General features: G+C 60.2%; 1 protein-coding gene across 5 annotated transcripts in view; it reads left to right on the top strand.

The window, feature by feature from the left end:
* LOC106732656 (ectonucleoside triphosphate diphosphohydrolase 2-like) overlaps positions 1-23,346 on the top strand; it is a 48,427-nt gene that overhangs the window by 17,740 nt on the left and 7,341 nt on the right. For all 5 annotated transcript variants that reach the window (XM_075905983.1, XM_075905985.1, XM_075905980.1 and 2 more), the window contains 4 exons: positions 19,267-19,384; positions 20,130-20,280; positions 21,237-21,396; positions 22,479-22,706. In XM_075905983.1, coding sequence (XP_075762098.1) covers positions 19,267-19,384; positions 20,130-20,280; positions 21,237-21,396; positions 22,479-22,706 — 657 coding nt within the window. The remainder of the gene's footprint in view (positions 1-19,266; positions 19,385-20,129; positions 20,281-21,236; positions 21,397-22,478; positions 22,707-23,346) is intronic.

The following is a 23,346-nucleotide window of genomic DNA, read 5'->3' on the forward strand; positions in this document are numbered from 1 at the left end:
CCAGCGTGTATGAGCTAGGAGGATGAAGTCCTGTTACCAGGAAAACTCATTCCATGTTGTCTCTAAGGTGCCCCAAGCCTGCTGGCTGATTTTCCAGTTAGAGACTCACAGGGCTGCCCTGCTGAGCCTTAGGAACTTATTTGCAACTATTATAGTTTGACAACTTTCTGCTTGTGTCTGTGGATCTGGCCTCCCATCAGACACAGGCAAACACATAATGGACCAGTTTCTCAACTGAGTAAGTCTTACTAAGGCCCCCCATGAATGACGAGATCCTGGCATAGTCGCTGTACTGCAAGTGGTTTTGAGAGACAAGTCTCTGCAGCTGGTTCCTCCCTGGGCCTTTTCTCTTTAACAAAGTGCAGGAGGAAGAATAACTGTTTTGTTTTGGAGCTAAGCCTGAGGGGACGTTTTCCCTCGTTCCCGTCTGTGAATGCCAGTTCAGTTTCTGAGCACGGCCGTGGCTTTGGAGTGGCGGGGGGACCTGTCTGCTTTCCAGACCTGCTCCGACTTCCTTGTGCACTCTCAAAGCCAAAGGGCATTGGCGTGCCTGGGGAGCACAGGACCAGTCCACACATAGCGCCTTGCTGCCCGGCCAGGCGGGTGCTAGGAAGGGCCCCACTTTCTGTCCCGCGTGGTGGCAGGAGCAGGGCTTCAGAAGACCAGACTCCGAGTCCAGAGGTTGGGCTGTGCCGGAGCAGGTGTGTGTGGGACCCTGAGGGGTGGGCGGACTGGTGACACACTCGTGGCCTAGGGCAGTGTTTCTCAACCTTTTTTTAGAAAGTGCCCCCTTTAAAACAATAAAACGAGAAGTACCCCCAATCGTCAGACACACCGAATTTTCTGCTATCATCGCAACCCATTTGTTTAAACAACTTAATCGTAGCCGGGCGGGCGATGACGTTTTTGGGTATGAAAAGTACGAAAACAATAAAGCGCTGGAAAACTTACAGCAAACATTCAGTTTTCTCCAAATGTCAGTTGTGTTGACTTCTCCCAAGTACCCTAAGGGGACTCATAGCACTGGTTGAGAAACACTGGGCTAGGGGCTGGGTTCCAGGCCACTGTGCACCGTCTCGCCTTGGCTGGAGTAGAAATAGCCGTGAAGCTGCGGGTGCATTGCCGGCCCCGTACATTCCCCCCCCACCCCCCCGGTGTCAGGCAGGTTTGTACTTGGCACAGCTGAGCCGGGCCTCCCCACGATGCCAGGCCTGCGCTGCTGTTTATACCCGCGTTGGCTTTCAGCGCACGAGCCCGGGTATCTGCACAGGAGCCGGAGAATCCCACTGCTGGCCTAGAGTAGGGATGTTAAATATCGGTAAATTGGATAGTTGATTAACCATGAATTCTTATCCGTTACTTGACTATTCTGTAGTCCACGGGGGCGGGGCCGGCAGCCAGTGCGCTCCGGCACCGCTCCCGAGGAGTCCCCTGCCCCGCTGTGCTGCTGCGTCTGTATCAGAGGCAGCGGTGCAGGGTGCCAGGCAGGAGCTGGTCCGGCTCCACTCACGCTGCTGCCCCCGGGTGCACTGCTGGCACCGTACATCCACCCCAGGTTCAGTGCGGGGTGGCAGCAGCCCCTGTCCAGGGGAATCTGTGCTCCTGGATCCGGCGCAAGCTGGAACTGAGCCAGGCTGCCTGGCTTCTACTACACTGTAAATGCCAGCCTGCTAACAGATTTACGGACGGGGGAGGGGAGGGGGGATGTGCGTCGTCTAGAGCATTAACCGCTAAGCTTTTGCTTGTGGGGTAATTGGTTAATCGACTGCGCTGTTACACCCCTAGCTCAGAGTGTAGCTGCAGCCGAAGGGAGATTTTCAAAACCGCCAGAGTCCTTAGGCTCCTGAGTCTCATTTTTAGAAGTGACCTGGGCACTTAGGGTCACCTGCTCCAAGGTGCTTGGGCACCAGATTCCCATTGACTTTCCATGAGCTGCAAACTCTGATGTCGCTTACCCCATGCAAGCTGGACCGCACTGAGGTCAGACGGAGGGAGGGGGACTCGGGCCCCAGGAACCTGGCTCGTTCCAGCGCAGGGAAGCCTCGAGTGTGACGCTCGCTAGATCCATCCGTTCGCGCCCCATCCCTGACGCTCTGGCTGAGGCAAGGCTGCGGGGCACGTTGGCAGCCTGCTCCCTGCCTGGAGAGGAGCAGGACGGTGAGTGGCAGCGAGCAGCTTTGCCTCCCCCGCCCCTGTGGAAGCTGGATGATTCCCCCACAAAGCTGGGGGCTCTGGATGGCAGCCCCTTGCCTCTGCTCTGGTGCCCTGGCAAGGCTGCTTGCCCCAGATGTAGCGAATGGAGGGAAACCCAACAACGAGGGGTTCCGGGCGGGGGGGGGGGTGCTCTGTCTGGAGAGGGTTTGGGTCCCCAGCACTCACGCTCCAGCTCCGCGTGGGGGTGCCAAGCCTCCGTTTCTGGCCCATGGCACAGAGACCTACCGAGGGCCGGATCAACTTACTCGGGCTGGATGCCCCTGGACTGGAGGGTTCCTGCCCCTGCTGTAGGTCTTCTCGGAGCGACCTAAAAACCTTGCCTGGCTCATCCGGCCTGAGCAGCTCCCGAGGGGTCCCTTGGCATGGGCCTGTGATGGTGGGCAGGGAGGAGCCTGTGCGGCGCTCGGGGGGGGGAGGCCCGGAGCCAGGGTCACCATCCGTGGATGTGAGGAGTCCCGGGAGCGGGGGATGTCGATGAACGCTTCAGACGCTAGCCAGTTAAGTGGTGGGTTTAACCGGGTAACCTTGGAGCAGCCCGTGGCGTGGTGGGCCACCTGTTAACCAGTTACCCGGAGGCATCGCTCGGTAACCGATTGCCCCCTAAGCAACGAACACCCTTAACCCGTTTCACCGCTCGGGGTCCGGCTCTGGGCTGGGCTGGTCTCCCTGGGCTGCGCTGTGCCGGGAGCGGTGGGAATGGAAGGGCGCAGAGGCTTGGCTTGGGGCAGTGACGCTGCCTTGGCTCTTGAGCAGAGAGGCAGGGCGTGCCTGGCTGGACCCTGCTTCCCTGGCAGGCAAAGGTTCAGGATTGGGCCCCGCATTGGCGGAAGGGGCCGTGTCTCTTATAGTCCCTGCTGTGAGCCAGGCGGAGGGGAGCCTGGAGATGTGCTTTGCGGCCGGCCGGCCCGCCCATGCTCAGACTGCGCGGGCGGCTGGCCGGGGAGCGCTAGGAGACAGTGCCAGGAAACGCAGCCTGACCTGGGGAAATCAGGGGGCCGGGGCTTTGCACATCTGCTCCTGTCACGCCGGGGCCGCGCTGGGGAATGTGCCGTGCAGGGCCGCTCTCCCGCTGTCCGCAGGGACGTAGCCTCGCGTCCTGGCTCCACTGTCCCGCAGCGTTTCCTTGGCCTTCAGCTTTCACCCTTCATAGTACAAGCTGCTTCAGAGGCTGCAGCCCCTCCACTAATGACTTCAGCTCCTTGACGGCGCCTCGGGCTCTGTGTCCCTCCCTCTGCCTCCCGCACCGAGCTGCCGGCAGCCCCAAGCCTCCATGCTCGGAGCCCCTGCTGCCCATCCCAACCAGAAACTGCAGCCCCTCTGACAGGAACCGCGAGCCGCGTTAGCATCTGCCACCTCTGCAGCGAGGCTGCGGGAGAAGCCGCGACCACAGGCCCGCATCTCTCCGGGCGTCCCCAGGGCTGCTCCGTGGCACTAGGAGAATGGCCCCAAACGCAGCGCCAGCTCTGGCCGGGTCTGTGACGGGGAGATTCCATCTGCCGCAAACAGCACGGGCCGGCCCCTTCCTCTATGGAACCTGCTCCTGTCTGCTCCCTCCGGCTGCTGCCTGCCAGCGGGAAGGGAAGCCGGCAGCCAGTCTGCAAATGTCTGCGCTGCCACAGCTGGGCTGGGCTGCGCTGATCCACGGGGAGGCTGCCAAGTGACAGGAGAAGTTGTCAAACTGCCTGTGTCATGGAGAAACCCAGCTGAGGTCAAGTGTTCCAATGTGGTACATGTGTTCGTAGCCCAAGGCTTGGGCTACGCTCCGTCTCCTCGGCTGCTCCGTGCTAGGAGATCCCGTCGGCCTGGCTCCGTCTCCTCGGCTGCTCCGTGCTAGGAGATCCCGTCGGCCTGGCTCCGTCTCCTCGGCTGCTCCGCGCTAGGAGATCCCGTCGGCCTGGCTCCGTCTCCTCGGCTGCTCCATGCTAGGAGATCCCGTCGGCCTGGCTCTGTCTCCTCGGCTGCTCCATGCTAGGAGATCCCGTCGGCCTGGCTCCGTCTCCTCGGCTGCTCCGTGCTAGGAGATCCCGTCGGCCTGGCTCCGTCTCCTCAGCCTGCTCCGTGCTAGGAGATCCCGTCGGCCTGGTACCGTCTCCTCGGCTGCTCCGTGCTAGGAGATCCCATCGGCCTGGCTCCGTCTCCTCGGCTGCTCCGTGCTAGGAGATCCCATCGGCCTGGCTCCGTCTCCTCAGCCTGCTCCATGCTAGGAGATCCCGTCGGCCTGGCTCCGTCTCCTCAGCCTGCTCCGTGCTAGGAGATCCCGTCGGCCTGGCTCCGTCTCCTCGGCCTGCTCCGTACTAGGAGATCCCGTCGGCCTGGCTCCGTCTCCTCGGCCTGCCCCGTGCTAGGAGATCCTGTCGGCCTGGCTCCGTCTCCTCGGCCTGCTCCGTGCTAGGAGATCCCGTCGGCCTGGCTCCGTCTCCTCGGCCTGCTCCGTGCTAGGAGATTGCATTGGCCTGGCTCCGTCTCCTCGGCCTGCTCCATTCTAGGAGATCCCGTCGGCCTGGCTCCGTCTCCTCGGCCTGCTCCGTGCTAGGAGATCGAATCGGCCTGGCTCCGTCTCCTCGGCCTGCTCCGTGTTAGGAGATCAAATCGGCCTGGCTCCGTCTCCTCGGCCTGCTCCGTGCTAGGAGATCAAATCGGCCTGGCTCCGTCTCCTCGGCCTGCTCCGTGCTAGGAGATTGAATCGGCCTGGTTTCGTCTCCTCGGCCTGCTCCGTGCTAGGAGATTGAATCGGCCTGGTTTCGTCTCCTCGGCCTGCTCCGTGCTAGGAGATGGAATCGGCCTGGTTTCGTCTCCTCGGCCTGCTCCGTGCTAGGAGATCGAATCGGCCTGGCTCCGTCTCCTCAGCCTGCTCCGTGCTAGGAGATCCCGTCGGCCTGGCTCCGTCTCCTCGGCCTGCTCCGTACTAGGAGATCCCGTCGGCCTGGCTCCGTCTCCTCGGCCTGCCCCGTGCTAGGAGATCCTGTCGGCCTGGCTCCGTCTCCTCGGCCTGCTCCGTGCTAGGAGATCCTGTCGGCCTGGCTCCGTCTCCTCAGCCTGCTCCGTGCTAGGAGATCCCGTCGGCCTGGCTCCGTCTCCTCGGCCTGCTCCGTGCTAGGAGATTGCATTGGCCTGGCTCCGTCTCCTCGGCCTGCTCCGTGCTAGGAGATCGAATCGGCCTGGCTCCGTCTCCTCGGCCTGCTCCGTGCTAGGAGATTGAATCGGCCTGGCTCCGTCTCCTCGGCCTGCTCCGTGCTAGGAGATTGAATCGGCCTGGTTTCGTCTCCTCGGCCTGCTCCGTGCTAGGAGATTGAATCGGCCTGGTTTCGTCTCCTCGGCCTGCTCCGTGCTAGGAGATTGAATCGGCCTGGTTTCGTCTCCTCGGCCTGCTCCGTGCTAGGAGATGGAATCGGCCTGGTTTCGTCTCCTCGGCCTGCTCCGTGCTAGGAGATCGAATCGGCCTGGCTTCGTCTCCTCGGCCTGCTCCGTGCTAGGAGATTGCATTGGCCTCGCTCTGTCTCCTCTGCCTGCTCCGTGCTAGGAGATCCCGTCGGCCTGGCTCCGTCTCCTCGGCCTGCTCCGTGCTAGGAGATCCCGTCGGCCTGGCTCCGTCTCCTCGGCCTGCTCCGTGCTAGGAGATCCCGTCGGCCTGGCTCCGTCTCCTCGGCCTGCTCCGTGCTAGGACATTCAGTTGGTATCACTGAGCTGCTCAGGGGTGTGAAATCCTGGGGGAGGTGGTTCCTTGTGCCGATGGGAGAACCCCCCGTATTGTTGTGTTGGCAGGTCAGTCTTCAGCATATGTTCGCAGGTGGCAGTGCAGTCTAGTAGTTAGAATACAGCCCTGGGAGGCAGGACACCTCTCTGCTGCCAGCATGTGACCTTGGATAGTCACTTCCTCACTCTATGCCTCAGTTTCCCCTGTGTAGCAAAGGTGCAGCTGCTCTCTGAGAATGCTTTGAGATCCTTGGCTGGAAGCCCCACGTTGTCACTTGCAAGGAGCCGGTAGCAAGGCGGAGCTTGAGTCTGGGGTGGGGGGGCTGCCTATCGGGTGTGTAGGGTGAGGGCACAGATGTGTGGCCTGCAGGCTGTGGGAAGGAGATAAAACCCCTTTCACAACCCCAGCTGATTGGAAGGTAAATGGGCATCGAATTACTTAGCAGCTTGTTGACTTGCCTGGGGGGGGGGCAGGGTGTGGCGGACTGGGTTGGGTCTGGGCACAGCCGAGGGCGTCTGCTCAGGGCGAATTGCTCAAAGATCCCTAAATGACTTTGCCCAGAGATGAAGAAAACAGTGAATCTATCCAGGCCTGCTCGGGCAACAGTCTGAATTCCAATTAACATCGTGTTAGTGTAGGTATTTTTGCACTTTGCCACGAAAACAAAATGGTGGCATGCCTCAGTTTCCCTTTTCACACAGCACCTTCTGGCTGGAACCTTTTTTGTCCTGTAAGAGGTTCCAAGATCAGTTACAAGCATTAACCATGAAATAGCAACATCACAATGTCCTTTTACATCCCGTCTGTCATTCAGTACATCTCCGGACAGATTACATGGTATTTCCATAAGATCATGCACATTGTATACCTTTACATCTCTCTGCAACAATCATAGAATAATCATAGAATAATAGGACTGGAAGGGACCTCAAGAGGTCATCGAGTCCAGCCCCCCGCCCTCAAGGCAGGACCAAGCTCCGTCTACACCATCCCTGACAGATGTCTATCTAACCTGTTCTTAAATATCTCCAGAGAGGGAGCTTCCACCACCTCCCTTGGCAATTTATTCCAATATTTGACCACCCTGACAGTTAGGAATTTTTTCCTAATGTCCAATCTAAACCTCCCCCGCTGCACTTTAAGCCCATTACTCCTTGTCCTGTCCTCAGTAACCAAGAGGAACAAATTTTCTCCTTCCTCCTTGTGACACCCTTTTAGATATTTGAAAACCGCTATCATGTCCCCCCTTAATCTTCTTTTTTCCAAACTAAACAAGCCCAGTTCATGAAGCCTGGCTCCATAGGTCATGTTCTCTAGACCTTTAATCATCCTTGTCGCTCTTCTCTGCACCCTTTCCAATTTCTCCACATCTTTCTTGAAATGTGGTGCCCAGAACTGGACACAGTACTCCAGCTGAGGCCTAACTAGTGCAGAGTAGAGCGGCAGAATGACTTCACGAGTTTTGCTTACAACACACCTGTTGATACAACCTAGAATCATATTTGCTTTTTTTGCAACAGCATCACACTGTTGACTCATATTCAACTTGTGGTCCACTATGACCCCTAGATCCCTTTCTGCCATGCTCCTTCCTAGACAGTCGCTTCCCATCTTGGTTACAAGAATTAACATCAGTAACAAGAACAATCCTATCTCAGGTGTATATTGACATTCTCCATCATGCCCCTTCTCTGGCCCCACACCATTGCAGTTTTGGCCCTTCAGGTTTAAACTGCAAGTCTTCTTTTTCAAAGCAAGTCCTGCCCCTCCCCCTTGTCCTGTGGGCTCAAAATCTGAAACTTCTGGCCTAACCAAGACAAAGGGCTGGCTGGGCGTGACTCCCTGGCTCACAATGGCCCTGGAATTCTCCCCCTTCCCCCACTCAGTGGGGTAACAGCAGTAAGCTGTAGACTCCCAAGTTTCTCCTCCTTCCACCTCCAACCTCTGTTTCCACATAGAACCAGATAAACTCCCTGATTGATTATGAGTGTCCACCGTGTCCAGAGACGGGAGCTTAACTGCCATCTCCTGCATCCTAGAGAGAGTATCCACACAGCTGTTCTGCCCTGCATACTTGTCTACCCAGTTCTTCTCCCCACGAATCTGAGACACTAACTTCCCACTCTCCTCATCCACCTGGGAGTAAGCCTATCCCATACATACTGACATCCCAGCAAGCTGGTCAGTCCCTTGGTCATCAGACTGTTCCAATTCTCTGGCTGTTCCTGCCTCATCTGGAACAATCCTCAGTTCCTCTGAGACCTCTCCACAACCAACCACACTGGATTTGTCTATATCCAAGTCAGTGGAGTCGCTGTTAAACGAACAGTTCTGTCCATCAGGCACTGAAACAAGTGTCTCACACAACAAACTGCTGCCCTGTACAGGCAGAGCTTTCTCCTGAATGCCTTCTCCAAGCCAGGCATTGTCCCCTCTCTCAGTTACAGCAAACTGCTTGCTACAAGCACTGCCAGGACTCTCTTCCCTATGAGTTTCCTTAAGCAACAGTTCACCCTTCTCTGGCTCTGCAGCAGCATTGATCTGCTGAGCCACAACCAACTCCTCCTGCGATTCCTTCGCTCCTTGGATCATCTCTGGCCCCTCAGGTGTATCTACAGACAATCCCCTCTCAGGCACACAGACAGACTCACAAGATACAAGGTCAGAGACACCTTCTCTCCCTTTGCAGCTCTCTAGATGGCTGTAAACTGCCACACGGTCATTAGTCACCAGAGTTAACGTGCCCTCATTCTCTCCTTGTGCCCGGGCTAAGGGGTCACCCTGGTCCCACAGAGTCGCTCCCCCCTTTTCCAGCAACACAGCAGCATCAGGCACAACATCAGAGTCACCACTGTCTGGTCTCTGGGGTTCTGGAAAAACACTGCCTGGATCTCCCCAGCAGACACAAACTTAGAGCCAACGCCTATCTGGGCCTTCTCTGTATCCAGACCCAACTCTGGGACAACAGCCCTGCTCTCAGCCAACACAGGCTGTGGGGCACCTTCCTCAGACAAAGGCAGAAACCCTTCCCTACACACAGACCGAAACCAGAGACAGTTTCTCCTTTGTCCCAACACCCCTGGCTAACCTGAGGCACGCAGCTATTGACTGAGACAGCTTCCTTCATTGATCCACTGCTCTTTTTACCAGCCAAATCACCAGCTTGCACACACTGTGGCTGCTCACACTGTGCCTCTTCCCACAACCCACTTCCAGCTTGTGCCAGTGTAGCTAGCTTCACGAGCATCACCAACCAATGAGTCATCACCCTCTAGAGCTTTATCCTTTTTCTTAGCTAACACTCCGCTCTGCCCAGCCACTCTAGACTGCCCCAGAGAAACACTTCCCTGATTTCTGGGTTTTCCCCCCCTGTTTTTGATTTCAGCCTCGCCTTTGAGGCGCTAGACAGGCCCTTAGAAGCCTCACTCGCAGACACACCGCTATCTGCCACAGGCAAACATTTAGAGACACTTATTTTTCGTTTACAATAATATTGACTAGCCCCAGAAAACTTCCCAGAGTCACCTGTACCCCTCTCACAGACCCTGTACATGCTTTGGGGCTCGTTTACAACATCAGACCGATTATAATCACACCACGTACCCACACGGTTATACATCGAACTGTCAGGAGGCTACAGTCCCTTTTGTGCTTCTGTTCTCTCAGGTTGAAGTTCAAATCCGGCAGCTTCTTCCTCAGCTTGTCGGATTTCTCTGTACAACTTTGCCATTTTCTCCACACGTTCTCGATCTACCCTCTGCTTTCTCTGTTCTGCTTGCAGACGAAGCTCCTCCAGTTCTAATTTACATCTAAGTTGCAGTCTCTTCACTGGACCCTGCACTCTTATTTCTTCTGCAGCATTTCTGGCCATCAACAAGGATGCCAGCTCTGGATTAGAAGCTCCCTCACTAAAGGCAAAGGCAATGCCTCTGTTCAGGCACAAGGCTTCCAGAGCCGCTCTGTCCAGACTCTCATGCTCTAGCTGACTCATTGCAGCGGCTCTTTAACCAACCAAACTCTCTACACCAAAAATCAAATTCAGACAGCATGGGGTTCTGATCCAAAGCTCAATTGGCCAAGATCTGTGGATCCTGCCGACTACGCCACTGTGACTGACCGAGTCGGGTCTGGGCACAGCTGAGGGCGTCTGCTCAGGACGAATTGCTCAAATTTGGGGCTCCTTACAGCCCCCAGACTGGAGACCTTCCCAAACAGGCCACAAACCAGTCCCACAGAGCGCTTCAGCTGCCTGCCTGAAGCCTCACGAGCAAAACCCCTCCGACACCCCAGCAATATCCGTGCCCCAGATGGCCCCAGGCCTCATACACAGGTGTGGGGTTTTAGAGCCCCATCTCACCTTCCCCAAACAAGTTCTGTCCAGTCCCAAGAAACCAGCCACAGATCCCAGGTCAATTTACCCTCTGGACCTACCCACAAATCATGCTGAGCCAATCCTTTAGCAACTAACATCTAAAGGTTTATTACTACAAGACAGAAAAGCATGAGAGTAAGGTTGTTAAAGTATCATACATTACATGCATCGAATCTCCCAGTTCTTGATGCAGGCTTGCAGCAGAGATGTTATAGCTGCTGGCTTAAAAGTCCTTGGTGCACATCCTATGCCAGGATGGGTCCACAGTTCTTCCTGGATCGTGATTCCCTGCGAGGCTGCATCTGGGGTCAGGAGCAGATCTGGAGACCAAGATGGAGTCGACCACATGGCCTATTTATACCTCCTTCCTGGTCTCTTCTTGGCTGCAGTAGGTCACCTGGCCTGTGGACTATCGCGGTGTCCCCTGCTGCTAGCCCCTAGGTATCAGTCCCCATTCTTGAGGTGTGTCCTTGGCCTATAGAGGGCTATTGTTCCAGAGCTTTGCTCATTAGCATGTCCATGGGCAAACATTCCTGACCCATTACTCAACCCCATATGGAGAAATTTCCAGTCTCCATCCAGAGTACCTACTCATAACTCCACACACAGACTGTGACAACGCGTCGGGATTTTCCCATCTCCTGCACCCCGAAATGGCATGAACAGACTTCACCAGCCATTAGAATGGAGGTTGTTTATTGTTCCTCCAGCACAGCGCAGCACAGATGTAATCTGGTTACAGGAATTAGGGCTAAGAAGCCTCAGTGTCCCCCTTGAGATAGGGGAGTCCCAGCCCCCCTCCCCAGCTCCTTCTTCCCTGCCTTCCATCCAGAAACTCACTTCCCCTCTTCCAGCCCTGCCCACAGCCAGGGCAGCATTCCACCTCCCTTTGTTTCTCCCCATGGGGGGCCGCAGGTCAGACAGGTTTTTGAGTCACCTTTGCATAATGAGGTTTTCCCTGCTGGGTCTTGCTCCAGACAGCAGAGGTCACCACAGCCCAGCAAGTACCCCCACTACGTCACACAGACATTATACAGATACATGAAGAGCAGATACAGAATCAGTAGAAAGTAAGCTTTTGTTTGACACCTCACATGGCCCCCTTTGTACCAACTTTTGGGGCAACCCTCTCCCCCATGGGTGCAGCAGTGATATGGCTGCTCCCCCCAAAATCCAGAAATGTGACACAGGGGGTGGGGAGCTTGCCTTGCCTTGCGGGGTGGGGGATGGGGACTCGCCTTGCCTGGCCTCTCAGTGCGGGGCGTGGGTGGGGACGTCGCTGGTGCATTGGCAGCATAGGGGCTCCGCAGTCAGAGTGGTGCAGAGCCAGGTGGCAGGGAATCGGGGTGAGGATCGGCAAGGGGCGGGCGTGACGGGGCGGGGAGGGAAACGCTCGAGCGGATGCTCCGGGCGCCGGCCTTGGAACTGGGCCCACTGACCGGGCAGGGAATAAAGGGGCCATTGGCAGGAAGCGGCTCATTGAAGCAGAACGAGGTCAGGGCTGAGCCGGGACCCCGCTGGGTTTGCGCTCTGCCCTGGGAGCCCCGCTGGCGGAGTGAGGCTTCCCCGCTCCAGCCGACGGAGCCCTCGAAGCAGAGGGGTGGGCGGGGGCGGGGGCAGGGCCCGGCAGAGGCAGAGCCGGTGCAGTGTGGACGGCTGCAGCGCACCCCAGCAGTGCCGCGGTGGGAGAGGTCGCTCTCCCTGCCCACCTGCCTTCGGTGCCCATTGCTGTGTGCCGGGGGGGCTGGGTCCAGCCTCGGAGCTGGGGGCTCGTCCGCACGTGTCTGGCCCTCAGCGTGGAACCGAAACGCCTCCAGCTGCCACTGCCCGGAGTGACACAGGCCGCGGGGAGGGCGGGGGGAGGAGGGGCGAGTCATCAGCAGAGCTGAGAAGCATCCAGGGGAAAGTGGGACTCTCTCTGCTTCAGCTTCCCCCCGTCATCGGGGAGGGGGAAGGGGAACCTAGTCGAAGTGGGGGGCTGCCACAGCCCTGTTTCGAAATGGATTCTGCCGGAGCCGGGGCTCTCAGCACCCCCGCCGGACAAACTGGTCCAGCCCCGCTGCCCGGCGGGATCACAGTCTAAGTGCGTAGCTTAAGCCTCAGCCTGTCGCCTCCAGCTCCCCCGAGCCAGCGGAGGATCAGGCTGCAAGTCTGTCTCCCAAATGTCTTCAGTAGGGATGTGACTCATGCTTGACCCCCGAATTCCCAGTGCCCCGCATGAGCAGGGGGCCCTGCCCATCCGCTGTCGGTGGTTGCTCACGGCAGCAGCGAAGGATTCATCATTCGTGGGCCTGCGAGACCTGTCTGATCGTCCACGGCCCAGGCTCAGCTGGTGCCCCACCGTGCCCCCGACCGCTGTGTCTGCGCTGCAGTGCAACCCTGCGCTAGCTGGCCAGGCTGGCTGTCCAGGACGTCCCAGCGTGCCGCGGCGAATCACCATTCCTGTTCCAAACTGTGGCTCTCGGTGCTGCTCTGCCTGATTTCAGTCCTGCCAGCAGGGCACCGGAGTGGCTTACCCGGCGGGAGGGAATCCCGGGGCGTTTCAGTTTCCTGCCCAAATAACGTGTGTGCCACAGGCTGCATCTACATTTGGGCCCTCACCCGCTGCCGCTTTCCGAGTGCCCCGCCCTAGGTATCCAAGTGCCTGATCTGCCTGATCTTCAGGGCAGCCCTCCAATGGGCTGTGCCCCGAGGGGCCCGCTCTTGTGGAGAGACCTCCAGCCAAAAAGGTGCTTGGGAGAGGCTGGTGGGGAGGCGAAGGTCTGGGCGCAGCCGCTGGTGCCTGTGTGGCCAAGCGTTGCCCCATGACAGGAGGTGGAAGGCGAAGGGTGTGGCTGGTGACGCTTCTGGCGCTCCAGTGTGATGGGTCCAAATCCTGTTGACATCACAAGTGGGCTTGGGGAGCTCCGAGCCCCCCCTCCTGTGGGCAGCTGGTCTGTGTTAGCTGTCTCTGCTCCTTGCTGGATTCATGGAAACCCGGCCACCTCCTGGGAGTGGAGCGGCTCCGCCAAGAGTTAACGGAACGCCAGCTGCAGAAAGCGCCTCGTTACACCCCAAATATGGAAGTTTCTGGGTGGAAACCAAGTTATGTCCTGCAAAGACTCCAGCCCTGGGTCTGAGCAAGTTTAAATTTAGCTCTGTCAAATCAGCTGCTGGCTCCCACTTCCTCTCGCTCTGCCCGGGCGAGGTGGGGCCTGCCACAGCCTCGTTATCTCTGATTGATGCATGTCACTGCCCCGCTTGGAGCGTGCGGCATCTCCTGGCTGGGCTCTCGGCCCCCTCCCGCAGGGTGGGCTCTCTGGCGGCCCTGGGACCCAGGGATTGCCTTGAAGGCTGCTGCCCTCTGTTGGGTTTGTGCGTGAATCTGCTTGTGGCTGGGGAGCGGGAATCTCAGCCTGGACCTTGGGAGCAGGAATCTCTCGCCACCACCCTGGCTCCCCCAGGGAGTCGATCCTCCCCTCCCCCCCCCCCCGAATGGAACATCAGCAAAACTAGGAACTAGACCTGGCCCGGCCACATACTCCAAGTCAGTGCCTTTTCGTGTGCCTCAGTTTCCCCATCTGGAACATGGGGAGAACACATGCCTGCTCCAAAAAAAGGTTTTGGCTGAAAAATGTCACCCAGCTCTAAGCCGTCTCTCGCCTGCCCTAGCCCCGTCAGCGCACTGGGGTTTTGTGGCCATCTGATGAGCGCTGAGCATTGTTCCTGTAAAATAACCAGAGTCAGGTTTTCTTGTAAGGCAGCAAAGCCCCAGGTGGCGAGATCCTGGCCCAGGGCAGACAGGCGCTGGCCGCATTGTGCCCAAGGAAACAGATCTCTTGAGTGCCCCTCGCTGATGGGAATGGAAACAGTCTGAGCTCTAGGGCAGGTCTAAAGTCTGTCTAATCTCAGTGGCTTTGATGGGGCATCAGGAGCTGTTTTGTTATGTGCCCCCACCCCACTCAGACATCTGACATGTAGTTCTGCTCTGGGCTGAATTCCTGAGTCTTTAGTGGAGCAAATCTCCCAGCACTTAAGAGAGATTTGCATGATTAAGGCCCATGGAATTTGGCCCTAGGTAATAAACTCACTCCATTGACTTGCTCCCCATGGGTGTGCAGAGCTGAGTCTGGGGACTTGGCCGGCTAAAGGGAAAGTTTTCCCTGCCTTTTTCCCAGGGAGGGAGCTGGAGCTGCTGGCTCATACACTGAGCAGTGCTGTGTGTTATGACGGCAGACTCTGATTCGCAGGAAGGTCCGTTGGATGTGCGCTCTGACCCCCGCGCCTCCCTCCTGTGTGTGCACCTGTGTGCTTCTGGAGTGGCTACTGATAATGCCGTAGCCATCTAGCACCGTTTAACCATGACACTACCCTCGCCCCCACGTGTGCCTCGGCTGGGTCTGGCCAGCCCTTAGAGCAGCGGTCCTCAAACTTCTTGGCCTGTGGCCCAGACTGCTCAGCACAGACCTTTCTGCTGGACAGAACCAGCCAACCACCCATGATGACAAAGTGGGTGCAGGAGGGGTCTGGCTGGGAGGAGGGGTGCAGGAGGAGGGTGGGGGTGCAGGAAGTTATGGGTGTGGGGTCTGGGCAAGAGGGAGATGAGGGGTCAGGGCAGGGGGGCGGGGGGCTGGAGCACCAGCACAAGCTCCCTGCTGCAGGGGGGAGTGAGCTTCGAGCCCGCGGCCCACCTGCAAGACAGTCACAGACCACACTGAGAACCACTGCCCTAAGGGTTCAACGGGACGTCTCCCGGGGAGCACCCTGCCCTGAGTCTCCCTCCACGTGCCTTGGGAAAGCGGTCGCCTGGCGACTGAGAGGCGGCTCCTGGGGAAGCGTTTGCGATGATTCCAGATCCAAGATGGTCCAGTGGCTGGGAGTTCCGCTGGCCCGCCTTCTTCTAAATGGCTTGAGTCACATGCGGGGCTCACATGCTTCTTGAGCCCACTGGATTGGCCCGGTGCTTTCTCCTGGTGCTTGTGAGATGCAGGCAGGTCCCAGACCCATAGTCACTTTGGGCCTGCAGAGTGTCAGGATGGGGTAAGAAACGTCCCGGCATGCAGTTACCCAACAAAAGGCCGACACCTGCGGTGACCTGCGGGTGCTTTGTAGGCACCCAAATAGAGACCACAGAAACAACCGTGGCTCTTGTATCAACGCAGCCAAGGAGCAGATCTCAGCAGCCTGCTCCTGCCATGTGAAACACCTCTCCCAGGGCAGTGCTGGGCCCCACGGTACAGACTCAGCGTGGGTCTCCTGGGAAGCCAAGGGCCTGTGGGGATGGGAGGAGCCAGGTGGGTTTTGACACATGTATTTGGAAATCCTAGTTTCTCAACTGCAAGTAGTTTTGGCAGGGCAGATCGTGGTGCTCCGTGTCTGGAGGGGCCCAGAGGTACCCGGAGAGCCCAGCAAATGGCCAGAGCTAGCTAAGTCCAGGCGCTCAGCAGCCTCGGCGTCCAAGCACTTGTAGCTGGGGATGCGAATGGTTCCCGGGTAAAGCCTCACCCTTACCGTTAACCGGTTAAGGTTAACCAGTGGGGGCTGGAGGAGCTCCCCTCCTGCTGTGGGCAGGGGCTGCTCCAGCCCCATGGGGGGCACCCTCGCAGATGGGGTTACACCTGCCTGCAGCGGCGGAGGGGGGCAGCTCTAGCCAGGCTGGAACTGCCTCCCGCTTGCCCCCCCTTAATCAGTTAACCAATATGTGTAACCACTGACATGGGATTTGACACCCCTGCTTGCAACAGTTTCTGTTGCTCGAGGGAGCTGAGGCCCAGCTTCCTTGTGCTCTGCCTGAGCCACAGGCCAGCCATGCTCTCCCCCTCGCCGCTCTGCCTCGCTCTCACTGGACAGCAAGACTTCCCGCTCAGCTAAGGGGTGTCGCATGGCAAAGCAGTGGCACGGGGCATGGAGCTGGCCCTGGCCCTGCCACTGAGTTACCCTGTGAATCTGGGGAGATTGCTGCAGCACCGTGCCTCAGCTTCCCCATCTGTGAAATGGGGGTGGGTGTCACCTCCCTCGGGCGAGCAGTGGGTGTACAGCGGCTGGAGCTGCTCAGATGGCAGATGCTGGGGAAGGGTGGTTGCTGCTGGTTGCTGAAGGACCTTGGCAGCCAGGTTAATTGCCTGTTAATTACTTATCTAGCATGTGCCTGTCAGGCAGAGGATTTTCTGGAGCAGGACCCACCGGGGAAATCAGGCCCTAACTTGCGTAGAAACAGCCATAGCTTGGCAGCTGCTGCACCCCCTGTCCGGTGGGAGCTCGTAGCCCCGAACCTCGCAGAGGAGGTGCCCAGGAACTGCACGGTCTGGACGGGACAGGGCAGCCCTGCTCTGATTCAGGACTGCAGAATTCCCTCCCCCTTCCCATTGCAAGGGCCCAGGAGAGGGGCTTTTGCTTGGGAGCTGAGTTCCTGCTGCATAAAGCAGGCAGTGACACTGCTTCCAAACCGGAAGTCCCTGCAGGGGAGCGCAGAAGGCTGAAATAAGGGGAAAAGGCAACGGGCTCCGTGTTGCAGCTGAAGCCCAGCTCCCTTTCCAGTTACTGGGCAGGGAAGCAAACCCATGCAGGGCAGTCTGCTTTGGAAGGACAGCCTGGCACAGCGGTTCTCCATCGGCGAGGGTGCACCGCCTGGTACGCGGAGGTCTCCCGCATCATGACTCAGCCAGAGATTTGCCTCGCTTTACAGCCGGCTACAGCAAAAGCGCTAGGGAAGTCGGTACAAGCTGCAAGAGAAATCCGACTCCTGAAAGTAGCCTGGAAAGGCTGAGCCACCCGTGTGTTTGCCTGTCACCTATTCTGGCTGTTTGCCTCTGGGCGTGAGGTAGCTCAGCTGACAGGTCTGTGCCTGTGGGTTGCTGCCCCATGTATATTCCTTGTTACCATAGTGACCGATCAGCCCCAGGCCCGGAGCAGGACCCATGGGGCTGGGCACGCTACAGACAGAACCAAAAGCCAGCCCCTGCTGCACGGCGCAGACAGTCTCAGGGCTTGCCTGCACCGGCAGGTTACGGCAGGTGCCGCAACGTTCGTGCTCAGCGATGTGAAAAATCTGCCCCTCCAGCACAGCTAGCTACAGTGCAGTAACTGTCCTGTGAGGCCACTCCCAGCGCTGGGAGCCGCACCCCTCGGGGCGGGTTTCCCTTTCTCCAGCGCTGGGAGCCGCACCCCTCGGGGCGGGTTTCCCTTTCTCCAGCGCTGGGAGCCGCACCCCTCGGGGCGGGTTTCCCTTTCTCCAGCGCTGGGAGCCGCACCCCTCGGGGCGGGTTTCCCTTTCTCCAGCGCTGGGAGCTGCACCCCTCGGGGCGGGATTCCCTTTCTCCAGCGCTGGGAGCCGCACCCCTCGGGGCGGGTTTCCCTTTCTCCAGCGCTGGGAGCTGCACCCCTCGGGGCGGGTTTCCCTTTCTCCAGCGCTGGGAGCTGCACCCCTCGGGGCGGGTTTCCCTTTCTCCAGCGCTGGGAGCTGCACCCTTCGGGGCGGGTTTCCCTTTCTCCAGCGCTGGGAGCTGCACCCCTCGGGGCGGGTTTCCCTTTCTCCAGCGCTGGGAGCCGCACCCCTCGGGGCGGGTTTCCCTTTCTCCAGCGCTGGGAGCCGCACCCCTCGGGGCGGGTTTCCCTTTCTCCAGCGCTGGGAGCTGCACCCCTCGGGGCGGGGTTTCCCTTTCTCCAGCGCTGGGAGCTGCACCCCTCGGGGCGGGTTTCCCTTTCTCCAGCGCTGGGAGCCGCACCCCTCGGGGCGGGTTTCCCTTTCTCCAGCGCTGGGAGCTGCACCCCTCGGGGCGGGTTTCCCTTTCTCCAGCGCTGGGGCTCTGACCACCCGTCGCTGCAGGTGTCAACAGCGCCCAGGCGTACGACTGGAAAAGGGCCAGATACAGACAGAAGGGGGTGTGCACAGGACTGATGAGACCACACGGGGAGTACAATGAACTATCCGTGTTCTCTCGTGCATGGCTGGGACCGTTCCTCCTTTGGTCATTGCGTTACGTTCTACCCGGCTGGAAGTGCTCCCTGCATGTTTCTCGCCGGCTCTGCACAGGGTGTCGGGTCCAGCAGAGTACCTCCGGCGAGAGGGGAGGCTTTGCACGTGTCTTGGGGCCTGCAAGCTCCGGGAGGCAGAAGAATCGGCCGAGGAATGGGCCGGGAGTGAAGCTGAGAAAACAAACGGCTCCAAAGAAGGGCAGACTCTCTATTTGCTCTCTGCCCATGAATGGGTTTGCCAGGCTGCCGTAAATAGCTCCACCTCCCTCCCTACCGACCAGAGGGGGTTTGCCTAGAGCGCAGCAAGCGCTACCCAGTGCCTTGCGCAGGGCCGGCAGAGGCATGGGCGAGCCGGGCAGCTGCCCAGGGTGCCAACTGATGGGGCAGCTGTAAGGGGTGCGCGGCTCCCGCAGTGCCAGCCCTGCGGCGCCGGCCAGCAGCGCCCTTCCCCCCAGGGCTGCGGGGCCGTGCACGGCCTGGCGCATGCACCAGCAGCACTAGCCGGGCCGGGCTGGGCTGCGCATGCGCCACGCGCCCGGGGCACCAAAAGGGCTCGGGCCGGCCCTGGCCTTGCCGGGGTGGGCGCCTGGGGGGACAGCGCTGGGAGCTGAGCTGCTGTGCAGGGACCTGCCAGTGTCGACTGTCGAATCAGCATCAGGTGGATTTCGTAAGGCCTGGCCAGTCCCCTCAGCCAGAGCCACACGCTCGGCCCCACCCCTCTGGAGAACCCCAAATGCCCCCACCGCTAACCAGGCCAGAGGAGTCCTGGGCCGGTGGCAGCTCCCCCTGTCTAGAGCAGTCCCCAGCACCCATGCCCCAGGCCAGAGGAGTCCTGGGCCAGCGGCAGCCGGGCTCCTCTGGGCGGGGGGTGGGGCGGTGGCTGGCCAGGGGGTCTCCTGCTTGAGGGACGGGGGCTCGGGGTCTCTCTTGGCGGGGGTGGGGGCTTGTGGCTCTGGCCAAGGGAGGGGGCCGGGGCCCATTGGCTGTTCTCCCCTGGGCCTGAGCCTTTCCCTCTCTCTGCCTGTGCCCACAGTACGGCATCGTCCTGGACGCCGGCTCCTCCCACACGGCCATGTTTGTCTACAAGTGGCCTGCGGACAAGGAGAACGACACGGGGATCGTCAGCCAGCACAGCATGTGCGACGTGAAGGGTAGGGGCCGCTCGCGGCTCGCGCTGCTGCCCTGGCTCTGCAGGGCCCGTCTGGGAACGGCCTAGAGGCTGGAACCGTGCGACGACCCAGCTGCCCTTGTCCCCGTGCGCCCTGCATGGCCCATGGGGTCCCTGCCTGCTCAGTAACCCTGGCAACGGGGCCTCCTTTCTCCAGCGCTGTCCCAGCATGCATTGCGCCGGGGCTGCCCCGTGCATGGGGGGGAGCCGCTGGGCGGGACACGTTTTGTCCGGGGCGCCGGCGCCGTTCAGCAGGGTCATTGCCAGCCTGGGTGACCCCTGTCGGGCGGGGCCGGGCTCCGGGAGCAAGAGGGAGACCTGTGGGCTCCGCCGGGCGCTGGATTGTTGGGCCACGGGAACGGGCTAATCCCAGCCCTGTGGCCGGGCCGGGGTGGGCAGAGGAACTCCAGTGAGGTGGAGGGTTTCCCCTTCGTGTGCTCCGGTGTGTGTGCACAGTCGCACGCACCCAGCCACGTCCCCCCCGCCGGCTGTGACTGGCCCGAAGGGACCGCAGCTGCTTCTGGTGGGGGGAGCCCCGGGGTCCCCTCCCTACAGGAGTGGGCGCAGGCTTGGGAACAGGCAAGGGCCCCTCCCCCCGGCTGCTCTGGGTAGAGCTATGGTTGCTCCGCACCTGCCGCTCCCTCCCCCGCCCAGCGCTTGTGGCGCTCGGCGCGGCTCCCGCTTCCTTGCCACCCACGGACCGATGTTCGTTTTCGTCTCGCCCGCAGGGGGCGGGATCTCCAGCTACGTCGAGAACCCCTCGGACGCCGGCAAGAGCCTGGAGTCATGCCTCCAGCAGGCCACGAGCGACGTCCCCAGGGAGAGGCATCGGCTCACCCCTCTCTACCTGGGGGCCACAGCTGGCATGCGGCTGCTGAAGTGAGTTTCGCCATCGACCCCTGTCCCCGGATGCTCTTGGGCTCCCCGCCCAGCTGTGCAGCCCTGGGCTGGGCAGGGCAACGGGAATTGTCACCGTCTGCAACCCACCATCCTGCTGGGCCCCAGGGGGCAGGGAGCCCCCCCGGACACAGAGGGAATCCCTGGCCCAAGAAAACGTTTTTCCTGACCCGGAAAATTACAAGCTGGCCCTGGATCCTTTTCAGACCCTGCGCAGTGCGCGCCCCGCGCCAGTACGGGCCAGCCCTGCAGGGGGAGATCTGTTGCCTTCTTGGCCGGGCAGGTGGCGTGGACAGCAGGCTAGACTGGCCCCGGCCCGCCGCCTCTCCTGCTGCAAGGGGAAGCTGGCGGAGCAGCCAGCGCCCCTTCCCCAGGGTCCCTGCCCTAGCGAGACCCGCGCAGGGAAGGGAAGGCTCTTCTCCGGCCAGGGCTGGCAGGGTGTCCGAGTCAGCAATGCCCAGGGGCTCAGACCCGGCCGGCGAGCAGGGCAGACCCAGGCTGGGGCCAGTCTGAGGTGGGCAGCGGGGGAGCTGGTGCCTGGCGCCAGCTGTGGTCTGGCTGGAGACGTGAGATTTTCTGGCTCCGGCTCTGCGTGGAAAGTAGAGACCCTGAGTTGTGTGCCCAGCTCAGCCCTGCGTGGAGTCCCCGTACACCCATGCAGTGGCACCTGCATTGTGGGAGGGGCTCAGGAAGCCTGGGATTGCTGAAGGGGTACTTCCTTCAATCCCCCTCGCTGGCACACGTTGGCATTAGTGGCACCCCCGTGGGTCCCTCGGGGCCACCGCCGTGCCATGCGTGAGCCTCGCCATTGCCCTCGGAGGGAGGGGCAGAGCCGTCTCCTGCCCGTGCGCTGTGCTGGGTGGTTGGGGAGCCGACGTCCCTGGCGGCTGTTTGCCTCCTTTCTCCTGCAATGAAGCGTGGCTTTGTGTGTCCTGTAGCCGGACTGACCCCCAGGCCTCCGACCGCGTCCTCAGCGCAGTGACCTCGACGCTCAAGTCCTACCCCTTTGATTTCCGGGGAGCCAAAATCCTGTCCGGGGAAGACGAGGGGGTGTTCGGCTGGGTCACGGCTAACTATCTCCTGGAGAACTTCATCAAGGTAGTGATAGAAATGGAGCCGGGTTCGTCTGGTGTAGCTGAAACAAAATGCAGGACTATGTAGCACTTTAAAGACTAACAAGATGGTTTATTAGGTGATGAGCTTTCCTGGGCCAGACCCTCTTCCTTGATGTGAGGAAGTGGGTCTGGCCTACGAAAGCTCATCATCTAATAAACCATCTTGTTAGTCTTTAAGGTGCTACATAGTCCTGCATTTTCATCAAGGTAGGCAGGGCAGGCCTGGCTTCCTAGGAGCATCCCTCCCAGTGCCCGTCCGGACGTGGATTCCCCTGCCACTCACCGACCAGCCAGCCTGCTCCACCCAGGAAGCTGGCTTAGCGGGGCAGAGACACAGCCCATCTCTCCAGGGCTGCGTCATCCTCTAGGGCCCAGGATTCTTTAGAAACAGCTGCCTTGTCCCTTGTTTAGGCAGGTGCTGCCAAGGGACATCTGCTTCGTGGGGACCACTCAACCAGAGATTTCAATGTACCCCTTCTCCTGCACTCACCCCAAAGCCCACCGAGACCACCTGAAACACTGGTGCTGTTAACGCTGCCCCTTGGGGTGGGCGTGGGGGACGCTGGCCCTTCTCCATAGCGCATCGGGAGAGCCGTGTGTTAGCCGGCTCTGAGAGAGCCAGCAGCTGCTAATGCTACTGGCCAACAGGCGCCTCATGGATCTGTGTGTCGGTCAGATACCATGGTGAGGGCCAACCATCTCAAACCGTAGAGCACAGCCTGGCTTTCCAGAGTCCTGATCTCCAGCCAGCCCCGAAGAGAGCAGTGGGCCCTGCCTCAGCTGTGAGCGCGAGGGGTTGGGGGTTCCAATGGAAGGGAGACCAAGGCCAGGGAGACGGCCAGCCAGGACAGCAGCCCCGGGAAGGAAGAATTGGAGGGTTTCCTGCTCTCTGTGGTGGTTTGACCTTGGAATGCGCAGGCCGAGCTCAGCCCTGTGGGCGCAGGACGGGGCCCCGCGTGGGTCGTCGGGCACGTTGTTCTGACGGCAGCGGGCGGGCGGGCGTTCGGTTCTGAGCCGGGCAGGGCGAGTGTCACGTCTCTGGCTGCGCTTGTCCCCTCCCCGCAGTACGGCTGGGTCGGGCAGTGGTTCCGGCCAAAGAAACCCACCGTGGGAGCCATGGACCTCGGAGGCGCCTCCACCCAGATCACCTTTGAGACCCAGGCGGAGATGAAGGACCCTGGGGCCGGGGTGACGCTGCGGCTCTACGGGCAGACGTACAAGGTGTACACCCACAGCTACCTGTGCTACGGCAGGGACCAGGTCCTCAGGAGGGTGCTCTCCAAGCTCATGAAGGTACCGAGGCCTAGCTCTGCGTGGAGCATTCCTCCCGCCTCCCTCCCCCGCCCCCAGGGCATGTCCCCAGCTCCAGCTCCAGGTCACCCCTGCCCCCACAGTCCCAGCCTGGAGAGGCAGTGGCGAAGGGCAGCTTGTTTCTGGGGAGCCAGGGCACCGGGGTGAGCCCAGCCTGTTACAACCCACGCAAAGGGGCCTAGAATTCCCGACTGGGCAGTGGGGGCTCAGCTGGGGGCACCCTACGGGCACTGCAGTGACACGTCTAGGGCGCCCCATAACAGGTGTGTACGACAGCGACCGGCCGGGCTTTCCCATCCCCACGGGAGCGCCACGTCCTCGAGCGACTGGAAACGCCTGCGGCTCTCCCATCCCCCCCCCCCCCCCCCGGGATGGGGTCTGAGCTGCCACAACAGGGTTTGAACCCCGGGAATTTCACAGTTACCAGCCCTTTGAGTTCTCTGCCTTTGCCCCCGCGCACAACCCAAAACCTCGACTTGACCCTCTTTCGAAGCATCCCTGCTGGGCTGAGACCTGCCTGCAGCAGCCCCGGGAGAGCCAGCGGGGCTCAGGCAAACCCGGGCGCCCGTTCCCTGCCCACGTGTGTTTAACTCCTTGGCTGCTTTTGAACAGAACCCTCAGG

The sequence above is a fragment of the Pelodiscus sinensis genome, chromosome 22 (assembly GCF_049634645.1).
Source record: "Pelodiscus sinensis isolate JC-2024 chromosome 22, ASM4963464v1, whole genome shotgun sequence".
Taxonomy (NCBI): Eukaryota; Metazoa; Chordata; order Testudines; family Trionychidae; genus Pelodiscus; species Pelodiscus sinensis.